The sequence below is a fragment of the Gadus morhua genome, chromosome 1, assembly GCF_902167405.1.
Source record: "Gadus morhua chromosome 1, gadMor3.0, whole genome shotgun sequence".
Taxonomy (NCBI): domain Eukaryota; kingdom Metazoa; phylum Chordata; class Actinopteri; order Gadiformes; family Gadidae; genus Gadus; species Gadus morhua.
In genome coordinates this window covers 3,998,755-4,019,776 of record NC_044048.1, presented here as the reverse complement: position 1 = coordinate 4,019,776, position 21,022 = coordinate 3,998,755, and the positions used below count along the sequence as shown (strand labels likewise).

General features: G+C 44.3%; 1 protein-coding gene across 5 annotated transcripts in view; it reads left to right on the top strand.

The window, feature by feature from the left end:
* Window positions 1–1,070: 1,070 nt before the first annotated feature.
* The window catches only part of sox13 (SRY-box transcription factor 13), a 30,440-nt gene continuing 10,488 nt past the window's right edge, over window positions 1,071–21,022 (top strand). For 3 of the 5 annotated variants that reach the window (XM_030353161.1, XM_030353187.1, XM_030353153.1), the window contains exons 1-7: window positions 1,071–1,359; window positions 14,536–14,752; window positions 15,414–15,516; window positions 16,408–16,485; window positions 16,955–17,127; window positions 17,310–17,378; window positions 19,028–19,142. In XM_030353161.1, the coding sequence (XP_030209021.1) occupies window positions 14,537–14,752; window positions 15,414–15,516; window positions 16,408–16,485; window positions 16,955–17,127; window positions 17,310–17,378; window positions 19,028–19,142 (754 nt within the window). In that variant the 5' untranslated portion in view covers window positions 1,071–1,359; window position 14,536. The remainder of the gene's footprint in view (window positions 1,360–14,535; window positions 14,753–15,413; window positions 15,517–16,407; window positions 16,486–16,954; window positions 17,128–17,309; window positions 17,379–19,027; window positions 19,143–21,022) is intronic. The other 2 variants (XM_030353178.1, XM_030353170.1) reach the window with 1 other exon arrangement.

Sequence of the window (21,022 nt, the reverse complement as noted above, 5' to 3'; positions counted from 1 at the left end):
AAATGAGCTTCCTCCTGCTATGTTTTAACTAGGGCGGACATTTTGCTCTTTGGACCATAGATGGACAGCCAGACATGGTTCCCAGTCTGTGTTATGGGGATGAGTGGGAGAAGAGAAGGCGTTCTTATAGTGTGGAAGGTGTGTGGTGCTGAACCTTGAAACCTACTAGTATAATGAAAGCTGGTGTTAGTTTGTTTGGGGGCATTGGTTTCACCCCCACCAGATAGGATGAAGGTCTGTGTGGATGCCGACACCGTGGCTCTGTGCTAACCAGTGAATGGTGGCTGAACATTCCTGTATATGACTCTCCTTTGACTCTCCTCCCTGTCCCTCTGGGTCCATAATACAGATCTCTTTTCCATCCTCTTTCTGAAAGCTTGCTCCTCTCCCCATCATTGCTTTTCCAGTAAATATTGACCGGTGGCATCGCCCACATATAAACACTAATCCTTTCTCTTTCTGTCGCATCCTTCGGAACCTGTTTCTGTGTCTTTGACACTCTTTTTTTTCAGTGTTCAAGGCCATGATGGTGATGATGAAGACAACCGCCTGGGGAGAAGAGGTGTCACAGGAGGGGAAAATACAGATATTTTCACTGACACCAGGAGACAGTTTTGACAAGGTGGAATGGCTGCTTTAGTAGCACACACACACAGACACACCCGCGCACACACGCACACACACACACACACACACACACACACACACACACACACACACACACACACACACACACACACACACACACACACACACACACACCATGATATAATTGTGTCGGTTTTGGATAACATTTTTATATTTATTTCAATAAAGTGAGTCGTATCATGACCTATTTCCCATCTATTAAATTTGAAAGAAAGAAGTAGAAAGAATAAAGAAGTGAGAAAGAATAAACAGGAAAATAAAGATTGAACGAATAAAAAGAGGATCGAAAGAAAGAAAGATTCTGGTCGTCAATAATGTTCGTCTTGGATGTTTAGGACGACAGTTTGATGCTGCCTAATCCAAGTTAACGTCAATGTGCTGTGAATGGTGCGCTCTCACTTTAAGTGGGAGGTGAGCACTGGGAGCGTGGATGTTAGTAACAAAACACCAGAAAGTCATCAGGCGAGTGACGAGAGAGGTTGCTCCCTCCGAACCCGCAACGGAACCCACACACACAGCCAAGTGTCACGTCAAGAGTATCAATCCTTTTGTGTACTTGCTGTCTTTACCAAGCGGGCATTGCTGTAATAAGAAGTTGAGATCACGAGCAGCAGCATCTGTACACACCGCCGTCGCTCAGTGAGCGAAGGAGCGACGTCCTCGAGACGCGGCGGAGGAGGTGAAGCGGAGTTTGGGAAGCGACCGGGAGTGGTGAGTGGATCTGCACCGCGGACACGGTCTTTATCGATCAAATATCAGTTGTCCAGATTTAGGCTACAAGCAATCACATAGGCTATAGCGAACATCTGAAAAATCATTCAATTTAAAGCTGGGAAAATACTAATTTTAAATGACTTTTTAAAAGTCAAAACAAGTTTTAATATTTAAAGCAATTGGCGATGACGATTTACCTTGTGGATGACTCTTATAATGACACAGGCGAGCTGTTAGTCTGCATCTCGCCCTGAGGAAAAGCGAGATGCCCTGTTTTATAATTGTTCTTCATACACCTTTTTTCCCTGAATGCCCCTCAGTCGGCAGGTCGACACCATTGCATCCTTTATGTGTGACCTCCTACTAGAGTGGATGAGGGGATCACTGAGGCTTGGGGGGGGGGGGGGGGGGGGGGGGGGGGGAGTACAAGTGCGTGAAACTACACAACCCTACTTGTTCACTAGCCACTGTTATTGGTTTTTCCCTTCCTCAGTTATCAAGGTGTACTGCGGTGTTAAGAGGTGGAACGGGGTCAACTGCTGGGATGTACTTGTCAGGGATAAGACATAGATTCAAGATGGTTTTATGTCATAACCAAGGGTTTGAAGGTTAAAGCCATTGGACGTTGGGTCATACTGGGGGTCGCATGTCTACATTGTGTGTGTGTGTGTGTGTGTGTGTGTGTGTGTGTGTGTGTGTGTGTGTGTGTGTGTGTGTGTGTGTGTGTGTGTGTGTGTGTTTGAGTGTCTTTACAGTGACTACTTTACAGTGACTAGTCGCATACAAAGCTGTCCGTCAGTGGGGAGTCCCTGACCTTTCTTTCTGTCAATCGCCTTTCTTCTCCCCCTCCTCCCCCAATTCACTCCCCCCTCCACTGATTGTTTTCTCTTTTTTACCACTTAGCTTCTGTCTTTTCTTTTCTTTCTTTCTTCCTATTTTCGCTTTATTTCTCTCACTTTAGCCAGATAACTTTGAAGGACAGTGGGATGTACACACACACACACACACACACACACACACACACACACACACACACACACACACACACACACACACACACACACACACACACACACACACACACACAGGTCAAACTTTAATGGTGCCTCTTGGACATGTGACTAATGTCCAGAAAGGACTATCCAGTTGACAGGTGTGTGTGTGTGTCAGCCATTTGTGTGTGTGTGTGTGTCAGCCATGTGTGCGTGTTTGTCATCCCAAGGAGTGGCACCCTTCACCCTTCACCTCTCACACTTCAAAGAGCTTTGACTCCCAGGTGACCAGGTTCACCTTGGGGGGTGGGGATGTGCTCTCTTTCTCTCTCTCGCTCTTGCTCTCTCGCTCTCTCGCTCTCAATATTTGTTTGTTTTGTTTCTGTGCCTGTTTCTTCAGGTCCTTGTCTGAACAAAAGTGAATGTGTGTGTTTGGTTAGTCATTTGACTGTGAGCATGTAAGATTATATAGATTGTGTACATCCAGGACAGTTCAATTGATGTTGTCACATTCATCTGGAAAATATGTCAGTTCGTCACATGGCAAAGAAAAGCACACATCATAATTGTTTCCTTGATTGATTGATTTCTATTTTCTAAGAACACAGAAATGTCCATCAGGCCTTTTGTACTTGGTGACCACTTTGAATAGAGAGCCCTATTGATTAGACGTCCACTGCCGCTGGGATCTCCATGACAAACAGCTTTTGTTACGTCTCTATTCAGTCATAAGAAGAGCTTCTCCTCTTCACCTGACCTTCCATATAAACCTGGACATTGTTCTCTCAGGCCTATTGAACCGGTATTAACAATAGAAAAGTGTGTGTGCGTGTGCGTGTGCGCGTGCACAGGGCAATGGACTATGGGGGATCTTATGATTCCCCCAAATTATGACCCTGGATATTAGTCATTCAACTTTCTGTCCATTCGTTATGGCTTTCATCTTGGGGAGGTTGATATTTAATACACATGCATTAAGTGGTCGTCTTTGTTTTCCTTGCTGATCCGTTTCTGTGCATCTAGGACTTCATGTCATATTCCTTCTCATACGAGGCTGGTTGGTTATCGTGTCACCTCTCGGGGGTCAGGGGGATGAATTGATGGTTGATTTATGTTTCATCCCTCGTTCTGATTGGCTGACATGGTTTGTAATGTGATGTAGCATAGTTTTGCAAACTCAGCACCAGCAAGCGATCCCACGGTGACGTGAGCCCGTGTTTTCAGGTTGATTTCCTTCTCTCCTTCCCCGTCGTTTCTTGGACCCATCAACACTTCCTTTCATCTTCCCACTTGCAAACTGTTTCCATCCCTCTATCCCATGACTGGCAGGTAGTGGAAATTACCATAGTGGCTGGCATGCACACGCACACACACATGCACGCATACACACAAGTAAGCAAGTACACAACTCAGAACAGGACAAAGGTAAGACTTATCCGTTCGATACCACAAGACGAAGGTGCTTTGTATTTCCCAAGGCGCTCACCTATTCAATGGGATATTGGGGATGTAAAGTTTTTTTCATGCATGATGTGTTTATCATCCGTTGTCTTCCACTTGCCTTGTTAAGGTCATGGTTAATTTGCCACCTGCTCAAAGGCCTATTTCAATTTGCATTTGCTACGGCAATATAAAGACTTATTTTTTTGCTATTTTATCAATGGCCATAAATCATTGAACATGCGCTTGGAACAGAGGTGTCCTTGAACACCGCTCTGTCTCCTCCATGCTGCTCAACAACCCGTTTTGGAATGCTCAATAGCTTGTGTGTGTGTGTGTGTGTGTGTGTGTGTGTGTGTGTGTGTGTGTGTGTGTGTGTGTGTGTGTGTGTGTGTGTGTGTGTGTGTGTGTGTGTGTGTGTGTGTGTGTGTGTGTGTGTGTGTGTCTTGGGAAGTGTATATGCTTATTCAATAGAGAATTAAATGATGTGGTTTGCAACATCAATATACAAGCTTGTACAGGACTGAGGTGGGTATGTGTCATCACACCTAACGTTTCAAGTGGAGCCTTTTGTTCTTAGAAGAATACCTTGCTCGTAAATTATTGTCCTCCAACCCATGAGTAATACAATTTCCATTCTCGCTCAATGGCACGCACATTCTCACGATGCACCGGCATGTTGGGGAGCAGCTCCGTGTTGGCCTTCGCTGTGAAGAGGCTCATTCCCTATATTGTTTGTAATTATTAAACCGCTGTTACTGAGGTCTACTTGAGGTTAACGGCTAAAATAAGTTGCCAATAGCTAAAGATAATCACATAAACCGAGTTTAAAACTTGGAATCCATACAATAGAGTTTGTTATCACGTTGCTGTTTTCGTACGGTGGAGGAAAAGTGGTGTCTGCACCAGGAGAGGCAGTCAATAAGGAACCTGGTTATTTACTGGCAAAATAATCACCAGGCAAATACCATTCAGACTTTTGTTGTTTGTGGTTCCAATTTTCTAATATGCTTACTTTGGATAACAGTCCCTGACGGTTCCTCTATAGGTTCCCCTTTCCATCAATACTCTTTCTTTTTGGTAACCAAACGAAACCATTTGCATGCCTATTCTATCGAGAAAATACCCAACAGACGTGATGTGTGTGTGTGTGTGTGTGTGTGTGTGTGTGTGTGTGTGTGTGTGTGTGTGTGTGTGTGTGTGTGTGTGTGTGTGTGTGTGTGTGTGTGTGTGTGTGTGTGTGTGTGTGTGTACGCAGTGGCCCCTCCTGTTAAATTAATTTGTTTATTTAGTTTATTTTCCCGCATATTGGGTGAACAAACAAGCATCCTATTGATAGATCAACTCAACGAAAAATAAAAAAAGCCCCAGCAGTAGTTTCCTCGTCAATTTACATGACCCTCGTCTCAACTTTAGACAAGGGGGCTCTGTTGTTATTGGGACCAAAATGATTCTTTACAATCATAAGACACACACACACACACAGACACACAGACACAGAGAGAGAGAGAGAGAGTGAGTTTGTTCACTTGCAAATAACTACAGTGCCTGGTGTTTGTGCCACAAGAGCATCAAACCGCAACTGTTCTGATTTGCATTTATAAAAATAAAAAGTCAAATCAGAGGTATCTAAAGCGATAGTATTCATAGATCTGCTTTCGGAAAGGGCACGCGGTTTGGCAGATGTTGTGCCCTCGTATTTTGTATTCATTTGTATATTTATACGAGAAATGGGTTTATTTGCATATCTTGAATAATGTTTTTATTGTTTAACGAGTAGCTATATAATGTGTGTATTTGTCATGGTTAGATGGAAACGTTAAAAGAGGCCCTGTACTGTCAAAATGTTTTGTCTTGGTTTAGAAAATGAATGTCACTCAGCAGTTGTCCCACACGATGACAGCACGACGTGCAGATGTCAATGTGTTTCCCCACTAACAAGTGATCATCCATGGTGTTACACCTATTGCTGTTTTCTACCACATGTTGTAATGGTAATATGAAGCATCCCCAAGATACGGATGGCAAGGAAGGTCTATTGTTTATTGTGGCAACATCAACAGTCAGTGACAGGAAATTACAACAAGAAATTAACGACACAATATTTTTATTGTGTTTTACTTGTTATATCATTTAAATTTACATTTACATTTAGGGCATTTAGCAGACACTTTTATCCAAAGCGACTTACAATAAGTACATTTGTCACAAGAAGTGCATCAATATATCGCTGTCGGTACAGAAAGGATGTTCATAGAACCAAGTGCAAGTACCAAGATCGCTAGGTCAATCAATTCCCCGTGTTACAGCCATGATAGCAGCTACTGCAGTTGCTACACAGTTAAGTACTACAATACAATACAATACAATACAGTGTACAATGGTGGCCAGAAGGGGGAAGGTGGCTATGCAGAGTTGAGGTGGACTCAGAACAGAACAGGTGAGTCTTGAGTCTTTTTCAGAAGATAGTGATCGACTCTGCGGTCGGGGAAATGGAAACATAAGTATAAGTATAACTTCAGGATAAAGAAGAATTGAACAATACAGTGATTGATAAGTATTCATCGCATTATGCTTATTATTTTTTTTTTTAATTGCATAATGTCATTTAAAGTGCAATATCATGATTCAACTTGTCATCCCAAATCTTCAGGGAATCCTACTTGGTTTTATCAATGGCCATAAATCCTACTTCTTCACAAACGCTCTAAATTAATTTGGGGTCTCAGATTTCGCTGATATCTCTTCCGAGCATCCTGATCAAGACCGTCCGCTTTGTAAAGGCCTGGAGAGCCCAGGAGAAGGGACTTCTCCTGGGCAGTGGACAGTTATTCTGTTACCTGTCGGGCCGTGCAGACACGACCTCTGCTGATCTGAGCTGGTTAACTACCTGGGGCACGCAGTTAATGACAGCGAATCCTCAGCTTTTATTTTGGAGCGCACACACGCGTGCGCCGAGCCCTCCTGTGGAACGGCCACACTGAGATGAGGGCGCCTTCTTTAGAATCACCTGTTGCGCTCCTTGCTGGGCTGAGGCGTTGTCATGGCAACACCTCTGTGACCTCGACCCACTCTGTCTAGAAGGCCTTCAGCAAACACTGCTCGTCGCTCTCCTCTCTCTGCCGACCCCTGACTCTGTAAGACGCACACACACACACACACACACACACACACACACACACACACACAGGAGAAGGAGTATATATACTGTGCTCGCACAGTATATCGGTTGTTGTTGTGAGGTGGGGGGGGGGGGGGGGGGGGGGGGCTGTGAATGGGGGGCGACCATGTTAAGAGACGGAGAGGGAGAGAGAGAGGGATTTTGTGTATGAGTCCATCTCAAACACACACACAATTGCGATAGAATGGGCTGTGTGGGTGGTTAGTCGGGCGGGTGGGGGGGATGGAGTGGAAGAGCCTTTTTGAAAAAGAATGAAAAAGAAAGGGAGAGAAAAAAGTGGCCTTCATAGACATCCTTTCTTCTCTTGTTCTATCTCTTTATTGGGAGTGTGTTTTGTCCGCCTGCTCCCTCCCCCCTCTCCTCCCTCTGTCCTCTGATAAATGCCACAGTAGCCTTTCGCTATCCGCCACAATGGGCGACCTGTTTCAGAGAGTGGAGAGACAGAGAGAGGGAGACGGAGAGGGAGAGAGAGGCATGAAAAGGGGGCTTCTTTTTTAACCTGCGTTTCTAAAAGCCGGGCGAGAAGAAAGAGAGGCCGCTACTTCTCTCTCTCTCTCTCTCTCTCTCTCTCTCTCTCTCTCTCTCTCTCTCTCTCTCTCTCTCTCTCTCTCTCTCTCTCTCTCTCTCTCTCTCTCTCTCTCTCTCTCTCTCTCTCTCTCTCTCTGAAGGGGAGTAGTTGTGTTATCAGCCTATTTATACATCTTTAGAAAGACTCCAAAGGGCAGGAGAACATCAGAGAGACAAAGACACAGAGAGGGAATGCTTTCAGAGAGGAGGGACTTTCAGACGTTTCTAGAATGAGTTGTTTTCAGGCGGAAACAATGAGGCAGTTTAAAGAAGAAAAATTACTTTGGAGAGCAACCAAATATACACGCAGCAATTGTTTTGACATTTCCTCCAAGGTGTGTAATTTATATGTGCAGATCACATTTTGGAAAAGGAGTGCGGTAATTAATCCAAGTATGGCTTTATTAAGAGTGGAATAGAGCGATCAGCCCGTGACAATGTGCATCCAGCTAAGATGGCACAATGCAGCTTCCTCCCATTGGCTGTCATTACTGTGGGTCATTTGTGTTGTGCTTTCCTCTTCCATGTTTCAATTGGTCGAGAAAAAAGTCAAAGTCACATTTTCTGGTATAAAGGTATTTTAGGTTACGCGTTTTGAGATTTCCAGATTTCTTTCTATGCTGTTCTGTGAGAAAGGTCATCAAAAACAAAACACAGTTTTGTTATGCAGCAAAGTAGCGAGCAAAAAGTATATAATTGACTTCCTGAATTTCACTTCCAACTCTGTGTTGTTGAGCCCGTCGCGTTATAAAAACATTCATACATTCAACTGCAACCGTAGGTGTATCGCCACCTCTGGCAAAAGTTTTTGAAATGTGTTAAAGTCGTGTATAGTCCAAACGCTGCTCTAGCTGATCACAAACTACCTGCTGATGACTTACCCTAACTGCAGTAACTGTGTCGGCTGCAATCCTGTGCTTAGATTTTACAGATCAGTGGAACTCGTTTTTTTTCCTTATGGCATAACCTCCACGACGAAGACACCAAAAGCACATTGGTTTTGTTCAGCTGCTCATTATGTCTGTTCTGACTAGCCAACAGCAGATAAACTTGCCTCCATAGCTTGGCATTAGTGCCAAATACATCCATTGTTGTCCGAAAAGCACATTTGAAAAGAAAATAAATCTAAAGTTGTTGTTATGTACAATTACCCTTTCCAGACATGCAACCTTGTACTTGAGGAGGTTTTTGTGTAAATTTGCTACTGTTCAGTTTTTTTTGTGTGCATCAAAGCGCAGACAGGCAATAATGAGCCAGCCGATGTTTATTTCCAATGCCTTGCGTCCTTTATTCTCTTGATCACTGGGCAACAAAAGGATCTTTGTACATGACAATGATAACTCATTTGCCACCGACTATAAGAGGTTTTTCTAAACTAAGAAGTAATGCATGACGGTAATGCACGCGTTAAACCATGGTACGGCGCGTGGACGCACCGGCCAAACAGTTCCTCCTCAACACGCCGCCGGGGCCGCAGACGTACTCTTTAAAGTCACATCACGGGCCGACAGGAGGGAGACTGGTGGGCAGTGTGTGTGTGTGTGTGTGTGTGTGTGTGTGTGTGTGTGTGTGTGTGTGTGTGTGTGTGTGTGTGTGTGTGTGTGTGTGTGTGTGTGTGTGTGTGTGTGTGTGTGTGCACCGTGAGAGCCGCAATGGGGCAGCCCCCTGCACTCCACAAAGGGAAAAGATAGAGAAAAATGTGTTCTTTGTGGGGCCTCTATCGCTCCATCACAGCAAGCCGGGTTTTCCAACAGTGTTCTTTGTTTGCATGAACCGACCAGCGACCGAACCGCACAACAACAGACCTTATCACACCGCCGAGCCTCCTGCACGCCATCTAGGGCCTGTGAGCACGCCACGCACATGCATACATCTATGCACACACACAGGCACACAAACAAACGCACATGCAAGTGTTCTTTCTTGCACTTACGCACACTTTCTTGGGTTGAAATGACCCTGGGATCAAACACGCACATGGTCACACACAACGCACACACACACAGTATAGTGAATCCACAACAATACATCTGGAGGTAATGGAGTGTGTGTTCTTGATGGGCTACTCTCTTTGGACTATGCCCAGCTCGTTTGGTTCAGCACCCTTGACATCAAAAGGGGGCGAGAGAACAGAGGAGAGGAAGAGAAAGAGGAGTGGCGGGAGAGAGGAAGTGGGAGGAGTCAGGACCTTTGTGCATCTTTCTTTCACACCTCATTCTCTAATGAGCAACGGTCAGCAGTGCAAAAATCTTCTCTCTCTGTCTCTGTCTCTGTCTCTCTCTGTCTCTGTCTCTGTCTCTCTCTCTCTCTCTCTCTCTCTCTCTCTCTCTCTCCTCTCTCTCTCTCTGTCTCCCCCCCCCCCCCCCCCCCCCCCCCCCCCCTATATCATTGGTGTTGGTGGTGTTTTCCCAGACTGTTCTGCACTTCACGCCTGAAACCACCAAGTTGTTTGCATAAAGCCAGCTCTCTCCCACCTGTTAGCAGGGGGGTAATTGTTGTTGATGTATCTGTGGGTTAGTTCTACATGATGGTGGTGGTGGTGGGTAAGGTCACCTGCGACAGCTTGCTTATTATGCAAATAGAGGTCCTGGTTAGCCATGGAGAGTGAAGAGGTCCATTGTGTGGCTCCCTTGAAGGGACTGGTTTGGAGGCTGGGGGGGGGGGGGGGGGGGGGAGATGTGTGTGTTTGTTTGTTGTGTAGGGCTGTACGATTCAGGGAAATAATTGAATTGCGATTATTCGACCAATATTGCAATTGTGATATAGTAGGCTATTTTTCTTTTTAAGGTTCCTTATGTTCTGTATTATTCACTAAATAAGCAATAAATCCTTCTATAGTATGACCAACACAACATTGGAAGCATTAGTCAACATATATACTGCTCTTTCCTTTAGACCAGGCCTATATGTTGAGATGAATTAATGCATGAATTGATATTATAACATCTTTATTTAACTAACTAATTGCATAAGAACAATAAATAAGAATCTTACTTACCTCCCATCAGTAACGAATCAATTTCTTTTTTATTAATCGCAGCCTTTGCGATTTGCAAATCGCGCTCTATTACATTGCGATGTCTGTTTGAATTTGAGTAATCGTTGAGTCCTATGTTGTAGTGTGTATAAAAAGAAGACACTAGCCTGGGCAAGCTACTACTATGGTTGGACCGGGTCCATAGGGCGTGGGGCAAGCTATGCAAATCCGATCTGGCTCAATGTAACGGGGCCTGGAACATAGTCCTGCCCCCCTGACAGAGCCCTGTCCCCTGACAGAGCCCTGTCCCCCAGATGGTCCCTGACCATGAGAGAGATACCCACCGGACCAGAGGTAGAACTTCTTGAAATATACCTCACTTTGTTGACCTCTTTTTGTACGTATGCTATATCCCTAGAGAAAGCCCGTTTTTAAGAAATGAATGATTTTAGGAGAGCCCAAGTGAGGCCTAGAATACCCACGATACACACGAGTAGCACATTGAATTTGGAGCTGGATTCGCTTCAGATTTTATTGGAATCTTCGTATTTTCTAAATGAAAGAAAAAGTCAAACCATAGCAATTTTAGTTTTACACCTTCATCTGAATTGTGAACAGCTTTATATCTTTGGGAATTGGCTTCTATCGTCCACAAATAAATGTCTGCTTTCTTTCTTTCTTTCTTTCTTTCTCCCTCTCTCAATCTTCTCTCTTTATCTTTTGTACCTTCCCTTTTTGTATCCGTCCTCGGGCATAACAAACAAAAAAGACAAAGACAATGTAAACCCGACAAACGGCTTCTGTCAGCAAGGAGAAGGTACCAAAGAAAGAAAAGGGGATTGACTTTGGCAATCTCCTGTCTGGGGCGGTTCAGGGGGTGAAATGTTTTTTTTGTCCACGAGTTACAACTTGTTAGCTAACTGAACGCTTTGTGTGTGAAGTGTTTTTATTTGTGTTTCGTGGGAAGTGTTAAATTTCACCGTTGTCATCCCCTCAAAGGCTGATGTTATCGGTTGGGACACGCACACGCACACACAGCGACAGTTGTCTCTCTTTCCTTTCGACTTCCTTTGCTCCGGCTCTTGGAGGAGTGTGATCTAGGGTCGGTTGACGGCTCAGAGCAGTAGATCTTTGTTTTTCTTCTTTTCCTTTCAGTTCTGAATGAACGATCCAATCATCTATTTAATAAACACACTAGGAAGAAAATTCAGATTTTTACATTCTGAATTTTGTAGTTTCTCAATCGCTGTTCAACTTCACAATATGTGAGGTTGAACAGGTTGTTAACACAGCTTTCTAGAGGTTGCCGAAGTCAATACAACAGGTGAGTGTATCAAATCTCAAAGCATTATTTCTGTGTCTTTTTAAAACGCAAACATGTGCACAATAACTTAAGAGTCGGCATGGATGCCATCGGCTATAGATAGGCTGAGCCTATAGATAGGCTGAGGGCTTCAGTAGGTGAAGGGGAGTCAACAACCTTGGATTGTTTGCATTGTTCAAAGTTAAGACGTTACTGCATTGTCTTGTAAATGAACAACAGCTCACACACACACACACACACACACACACACACACACACACACACACACACACACACTCCTTCAGGCATTCCATGCTGTCAATAGCCATTTGGGCTGCAGCGATTCTGTGCATAACTTTGCATTGGGACACACACACGCTTGACAATGTGAAGGCAGAGGGAGGCATGTGCACGCCACCTGTGGCACCTCTATAATCCGGCCCCCTTTGGAGCATGGATGGGAGCCCTAGGAATAACTTTAAAGTGGGACAGCTCCTTTACACGCCGACACTCCCACCCCCCTCCACCTCTTCTGCCATCAACACAGTCAACCCCTCACTGTCTTGTACAAAGGCGGCGCTGTAGAGACCCTGCTGACAGCCTCATAGCTGCCCCTGCCTGACCACTCACTGTTCAGTGTCTCTGCCGTCGCCCACTGCTGAACGACACCTGCGTGCTGGGGATGGGGAGGAGAGGGGAGGGGAGGGGAGGGGAGGAGAGGAGAGGAGAGGAGAGGAGGGGAGGGGAGGGGAGAGGAGAGGAGAGGAGAGGAGAGGAGAGGAGAGGGGCGTTTTTACCTGATAAAGAAAAACACCTTTATTTACATTTTCATTTTTGTATTCTAAAACAAAAATCATAATGGCCACTCGTTTTTTCTACATTGTGTTCTGTTTCTGAACGGGAATCTAATTACCAAATATATACACATAAATGGTGAATCGCAATGATCGCAAGCAGAGAAACCAACAGCTGGTCAAGTCTACAAATCCCTTTGCGACTTTAAGTGATAAAAAGTCACCACAATGCCTAAAAACCATCAACGTCATTCATTTTTTGTAAAAGGAAAAACCGTGGACACGAGAAGTTAACTGAGCCGTGCACTGAGCCCTCTCGGAGGCCGGGCCAAAACAACTTTTGTTTCACTACAACTCCTTTCAGCTGCCCATCCCTCCTTCTCCTGCAAAAAAAAAAAAAAAAAAAAAAGGCTAATAAAACACTTGAGGTGCCGTTTTGGAAAGAGAAAACTAACATTTTATTAGTACATAAAGATAATTATGAGCCTTTGACATCCAGAATTTTTTTGCAGAGGCACATTCCTGTTCCCCACTTGTGTTGGAGATATCTACTTCTGGGCCCCATGAATCGACGGACCCGTCCACAGCCCGCTAAAACTTTATTTTAATGGGCTACGGAACTATGCACTGCTCCTGGGGGCCGGGTTACAACCATAGCGTGCAAACCCCCCCTCCCCAAGAAAACAAATCCCAAACAAATAACACACTAATGGATGTGATGTGCCCCTACAAGTCTTCCGGGAAAACACACACACACACACACACACATACACATACACACACACACACACACACACACATCAACTGTTAACTTCTTCTCTTTCACTTAGCATTTCCAAGTTATATTTTGCGTCAAAGAAAATGACGTCAATGTCTAAACCCACCTGGCTAATCTCTGACAGGTCCCTGGCCGTTGATAGACAAGTAGTTCCGTCTTAACACTATGAATTTGTCGGCACTCTGTTTATTTGTGTGTTTGTGTGTGTGCGTGTGCGGTCCTGACTCAGTCTGTACATTCCACTGCCATTGTTACCCGGGCTGTTTCCTGCGGCCCAGGGCTTTTGTTGCGCTCCTCGCCCATTGTCCCGGCTTCCTTTGTTCCCGCCGCTCCTAACAATGAGTCCCCGTCCCCCCCCATCCCTCTCAATATATATATGGGCACTTTTTGCCCTTGTGTGCTCTGTTTGTTTTGTTCAGCTGTCTGCCATGTTTTTCTTTCCTGCTCACGCTGGCTGACGATCAGGGGACACACACACACACACACACACACACACACACACACACACACACACACACACACACACACACACACACACACACACACACACACACTGTTGAATGCATACGTTCAGCCAGCCCAGGTTGATTAGTCCAAGTTCACGGAGGTTCAGAGCCTTGCTCACTCAGTTTGTCATTGTCAGGCGGTACTCCTTTAACTCTCTCTCTCCACCTCTCGCTCTGTGTCTTTCTATCACTCTGTCTTTGAATCTCCCTGCCATTGTCTGCAGCCCTTTCTAAGCCGTTTTTTATACCCTTTGACACGCACGCACACACGCACACACTCTGGCAAATTAAACAGTACCCTCTAGACAATTATACAGACCACTATCGGGCTCTACAGCGATTTGACCTCTGACCTTTCTGAACTCTGCCCTGAGCGGTGCCTGAACTTGAATGCATCTGTAAATAAGAGACATCGTTGGATCACAGCTTTACCAGAACGGGCTCCTTATTTGCACACTTAACCGATTTATTGCTAAGAGAAATTGTTCATCATTTAGATATTTTCATCAATATGGAATTTGATTTGTCACCAACTGCAGCCCGATCATTAACGTCTAACTCTGGTAATACCATGTTGATGTTTGTGTGATCAACTTGAATTAAAGTCTACTTTGTGCCCCCTGCTCTTCTTCCAGAATGGTTGAGCCCAGCCCCCCCACGCTGCATCTCCATGCCAACGGGGATGTTGGCATGGAGGGTGTTGGTGTCAAACTTGAAGAGGAGGAGTCTAGCGACGGAGGAGGGGCCATATCCCGCCACGCTCCCACCAAGCAGTCTCCCTCGTGTGATTGGTCGGGGCTCCCGTCCGTCGAGGCCCGCCAGCTAACCCCCCCGCTGTCGTGCTCACCCTCGGTAAAGAGAAGGCCTCTCATTGGTCGATGAACAACATGATGCACCACGTTCAGTCCTTGTTAGTTGATCTCCAGAAGAAGAGATTTAGTAGATATGAGTCTGTAACTATAACTTAAAGTCTATAACTACAGGCCCAAACAAATTGACCAGGAAGTAGAGTTGTATGTCACTTGGCACTTATTGAACACACTTTTCACATATTTGTATTTTTATATATTTACTTTATATTGCATTGTTGCTGCTGTGTGGCTTTTGAGGAACGAAGCATAATAGTTTTACTCTTTGTACAAAATAAGATATATATACATAAAGAGAATAAGCAATTCAGATTATATTGTAAGTTGTACATCCTGACTCTGAAAAACAAAAAGAATTGTACTTTGAATTGTGTAGCATCTTATCCTAGCTATCTTTGTTGTATACAAGGAATGGGTTAACCTAGTGGTTATGAGTGCTTAGCACTTATTATCCTATATGAACATCCTTACTGTACCGACAGCAATATATGGTTTCACCTTCTTCCGACAAATGTACTTATTGTAAGTTGCGTAAAGCGTCTGCCAAATGCCCTAAATGTTAATGTAAATGTCATGTAAAAAGTTGTGGGTGTTTTTTTTCCCCGCGTTTGCTAACGTCTTCTCCTGGTGCTGTGTCCTGATAGGACGGCTCCCCCAGTAAGGACCTCCCTCTGAGGCAGAGCCCCGTGGACCGGAGGGACGCCGGCGTCTACGGCCGGCCGGAGGGGCGGCCCATCTTCAGCGAAGGTGTGTGTGTGTGTGTGTGTGTGTGTGTGTGTGTGTGTGTGTGTGTGTGTGTGTGTGTGTGTGTGTGTGTGTGTGTGTGTGTGTGTGTGTGTGTGTGTGTGTGTGTGTGTGTGTGTGTGTGTGTGTGTGCGCGCGTGCGTGCGGAGAGGGGGTTCCTTCGGTCCGTGTTGGACCTGTGAAAGGTGAACAGTACTGGTTTTGCTGTTGATCCAAACACATTGGAACTCCTAAACAACAAGCATGCAACCCTCCCAAACCTTTCCTTTGTGTTGATTCCTGCTTGGCCCGAACGCAACCACCCAGTGGCACTTGCTGCCTTGTATAGTGGAACACATTGTGGCTGTTTGGTTGGAGGTGTATTAAGGTGAATGCTGCAGGCAGCGCTCAACTCTTGTTATTCTTAGGCTTTATTAGGTGTTTGCTGCAGACAGCACCAACTATTGTTATTCTCGAAAAACTTTAGACCTAACTTCTTCCAAAATTTTGCATCTAGGGACTTGAAAAGGTTTGTCTTTGCTTGAAATTCATTAACATTTTATTATGTTTTTCAAATATTGAACCTTCAGAATAGTCATTGGACAACGCAACAGCGCACGCACGCACACACACACACACACTATATTTCTTCTTCTAGACTGACTTGGCTGTTACACTGACATGATTCAACCATTTCAAACTATTTGTTTTAACTCTAATACTTAAGTATTTTTCTAACATTTGACAATAAAGAAAATTGTCTAAATGTTGACATTATAAACCTTTATAACTTAAGACAATCAAACTTTTGAACTCGGTTCAAAAGCTTGCACTCACTGCATTTTCTTTAGGAACCGCATTCTCTGTTTGTATTTTCTGTGCCATAACTTTGTGTTCTGGTTGTTGTGGTCACAGTCATGCCAACGATCGAGAAGCTACTGAGCACGGACTGGAAGGAGAAGTTTCTGGAAAGAAGTGCCGAGCAGCTCAAAGGTGAGCCCCCCGCTCACACTTTGCCAAAAAAGGTCCATTCCATTAGTTCTGCTTTCATGCCTACGATTGCCTTCTTGCCTACAATCCAAAAAGTAGCTTCGAAAGTAGAAAGTAATTTCAACAGCTCAGACCAAAGTCTCTCAGGCATTAAAGTTTTGGCTAAGATTAACTTCTGTGCTTTCCAATGATTATTTGTTAGCCCGCGCATCATCCTCTCTCTCTCTCTCTGTTCCAGGTGTAGTTAGAAATGATTAAAGGCTCAGGGAAATGTACTATTCCCCCCCAAAGTCGCAGTCAGTAGAGGAATGGCTAATTCCATGTACTAAAACTGTGTATAGGTGTTTCACACACACACACACACACACACACACACACACACACACACACACACACACACACACACACACACACACGCGCGGTGACTCCACCGTGCCGTGAGTCACCGTGGCGGTGATGCTGTGGTCCTCAGGTACGCCCGAGTCTCTGGCGGAGAAGGAGATGCAGCTGCTGGTGATGATCAACCAGCTGAGCGGCCTGCGGGAGCAGCTGCTGGGGGCCCACTCGGAGCAGCGCAACATGGCCGCTCTGCTGCTGGAGAAGCAGCAGCAGCAGATGGAGCTGGCGCGGCAGCAGCAGGAACAGGTAGTTACTCATCCTACCGCACCGCATCCATAACGCCCTGGCAGGGATAACCCGCTTTTTACCACGGGTTTGTGCTGGTTTGCACATTTCCACTTACGTGTGTGTGTGTGTGTGTGTGTGTGTGTGTGTGTGTGTGTGTGTGTGTGTGTGTGTGTGTGTGTGTGTGTGTCCAACACTTACAGATCGCCAAGCAGCAACAGCAGTTGATCCAGCAACAGCACAAGATCAACATGCTCCAGCAGCAGATCCAGGTCAGTCCATACAATGGTCCTAGAGCCACATAGTGGTTCTATCTCGGTCCATATAGCAGTTCTATCTCGGTCCATATAGCAGTTCTATCTCGGTCCATATAACGGTTCTATCTCGGTCCATATAGCGGTTCTACCTCATTCCATACAATGGTTCTATCTCGGTCCATATATTGGTCCTATCTAAGTTTTATGTTTTGGATCTATCTCGGTCCATATATTGGTCCTATCTAAGTTTATGTTTTGGTTCTATCTCAGTCCATACAGTGGTTCTTTGTCAGTTCCTCACTAAGCTCATTGTGTGTAGAGCCCAGTGGGAATAAAGAAGTGAGGCAGCACACAGAAGGTTCTCATCTTTTCAGCAGATATGAAGTGCTTTCCCCTCTCATATATCCTGTGTTGTGCGAACGCTTCCACTCAAGCAAGAGATGCTGTGATGTTCTGCAAGGTGACAGATTACGATGTTGTTGAGCCATACGCGAAGTATCTCTGGCATCGGTAAAACAAGCCGCAGAAAGTAGGAAGAGTCTCCTATTGATGTTGTTACAGCTCGCATGCAGTGTACGTGTTGCTAAATAACTTTGTTGTTAAGGCCTCTTGTAGCGGAATATGATAACCCTGATCAGATTAGACCTCATGGCATCTCTGTTTAACCACGGCAAGGAAATGGTCGCATTATTGCAGTGAAAGGAAGTAGATGGTGTAAGAGTATAAGAAATGTAATTTAAAAAACAGTGACTAACTTAAAAACACTTTTCTGATGAATATACAGGCTGTGAGCGATTTTACAATGATTTCACAATACCTACTACTATCACGTTCAGTACAAACCACAAATTCTAACTTGAATGAGGTCTTCAGTTTCTTGCAAAGTAACATGAATAAATAAATAAATGTTTGCTCAAATACATAATATTTATTATAATATATCCTAATGCGTGATATGGAAATGCTCACATCTTGAGAGTCAAATAGAAAATGTTGCACCAATATTCCCGCCAAGTTTCCCTCATTCACACATTTCTAGATTGATGATTCAACATTCAAATTTTACCAGAATCATTAATCACCATTCATCATTCCTAGATTGATTAATCAACATTCATAATTTCTAAATTGATGAATCACCATTCATCATTTCTAGATTGATGAATCTACATTCATAATTTCGAGATTGATGAATCAGCATTCATAATTTCTAGATGATAAATCAGCATTCACATATTTCTAGATTGAAGAATCATCATTCACACATTTCTAGATGATGAATCAGCATTCATCATTTTTTGATTGATGAATCAACATTCATCATTCCTAACTTCGAGGTGGTCGCATCGAAATCTCCCGCTGCAGCGATGCCATCTGTCCAGAGCGTCCAGACGTTGAGTGTGTGTGTGTGTGTTTGTGTGTTCTGTCCTGAGCGTTGAGTCGTTGAGTGTGTGTGTTCTGTCCTGAGCATCCAGGCGTTGAATGTGTGTGATTGTGTTCTGTCACGAGCGTCCAGGCGTTGAGTGTGTGTGTGTATTCTGTCCTGAGCATCCAGTAATGAGTGTGTGTGTGTATACTGTCCTGAGCATCCAGTAATGAGTATGTGTGTGTATTCTGTCCTGAGCATCCAGTAATGAGTGTGTGTGTGTTCTGTCCGGCCCCAGCAGGTCAACATGCCCTATGTCATGATCCCGGCCTTCCACCCCAGTGCCCAGGCTCTCCAGGTGAACTCTGACCCCCAGTTGTCGATGCCTCTGCAGCCAATACCCTGCAAGCCAGGTAAGCTCGCCATCAGCAGCAGAACCATGCACCAATATGTTTAACCAGCATGCTATTTAAAATGGTGTGTGTGTGTGTGTGTGTGTGTGTGTGTGTGTGTGTGTGTGTGTTACATCTAAAATTGAATTTAATGAATCCAGAAGAGCACAGACACAGGATTTAAAGTATGTGTTTTGAGGTGACTGTGCCGGAGTGCCAATCTGAGCAACAGCTGGACTCATTGAGTTACCCTTTTCCATATCGACAAAATACTTGATATTTTGTTGCCATATTTGTAGATATTATTTGAGTATAGAAATCGGTCTCGCTTGAAATTGATTTAATCTCCACTTGAATCAAATTAATCTTCATCAATTACATTTTTACATGGAGATGACTGTGAATGTTTGGGGTACTGTGTATTAAGCAAAATTGACTCCTTCTCAATAGCTTAGTTATTATAATGATAATAATGAATGAAGATGCATGCAACGATAACGAGTTCCTGTGATATGGCCGTGGCCTAATGAATACATCATAGGGGACATTGTTTGATTTCGTGCTGTTTTCACAATAAGTTGGGTCGAGATCAATGTTAGGTGATAAAGTGTTGGAATTCAATATTAGACATGTGAAGTCTAATCTTGATTTGAGGGTAAGAGTTATTACCTCCCCAGTATGACACTATCCTACTCGTATGAAGTACATTTAGTTCAAGGTAGTTCTGCAAAACCAGTTAATATTGAAAACCTTTCTTTTAAATAAAATATTGGTGAGATTTTGGATAATTGCCAGTAGTGGAGAGCACCTGTGTGTTTGTCTGCATCTGCATATAAATCACTTTTTTTCCTAGCTATCATTTTTCCGAGTGCCGTTCTCTGCCATTCCTGTTTAGAATCATGTGCGCAAAACCGTGTGTTAAAATGAAAACAAGACTTCATAATGGCTAGGCCGGAATTACTTTCACCTAAAGCAATGTGGTTCCTCAATGAAGACACATTTGGCACATTGAAATCAAACTTGTTCCACTGTCTTCTGTGTTTTGCTGCATTGACCTTAACCTATATGGCTGGCTCTGACTGCACACACTCTGATGGTCAAACTAAAGAACGTAAGTACCATACCCTTTCTGGGTGAAAATGTCTCTCTGGTAATGGCCACAAAATGACACCAATATAGTCCATTAAAACAAGTGCTTTGGTATTGGTATTGTATAGTTCTTGTAGTGGTGAGCTGTTGAACCATTTTCCGGGTATAAATAGGGTGCTGATACTGTTATGGTCCAGGCATTAGTATGGTCCTGATACTGGTATGTCCTGGAATAGGTATGTCCCTGATACTGGTATGGTCCTGGTATTGGTTTGGTATGGTCCTGATACTAGTATTGTCCTGGTAGTGGTATGATCCTGGTACTGGTAGGGTCCTAGTATTGGTATGGTCCTGGTATTGGTATGTCCCCGATACTGGGATGTTCCTGGTATTGGTTTGGCCCTTGTATTCGATATGGTCCTGGTATTGGTATGTCGCTAATACTGGTATGGTCCTGGTATAGGTATGTTCCTGGAATAACTCTGATCCTGGTATAAGTATGATCCTGGTACTAGTATGGTACTGCTTAGTATTGCTATGATCCTGGTATTCATATGGTATCATTATAGTACTGCTCTGCTTCTGGTTTTGATATGGTCCTGGTACTGGTAGCATTTGAAGATTATGTTTGGTTGCAGTATCAGATGGTTCACACACACCAGCTCAAGGTCTGCTTTCAGAGAAGACAGATACTCCATCAACAAGGAGCCATGTCGTAGGCTTATATTTGAACAATTGTGTAGGCCGTACCTCCCACATAGAGAGCACACAGAAAACTGTGTGTGTGTGTGTGTGTGTGTGTGTGTGTGTGC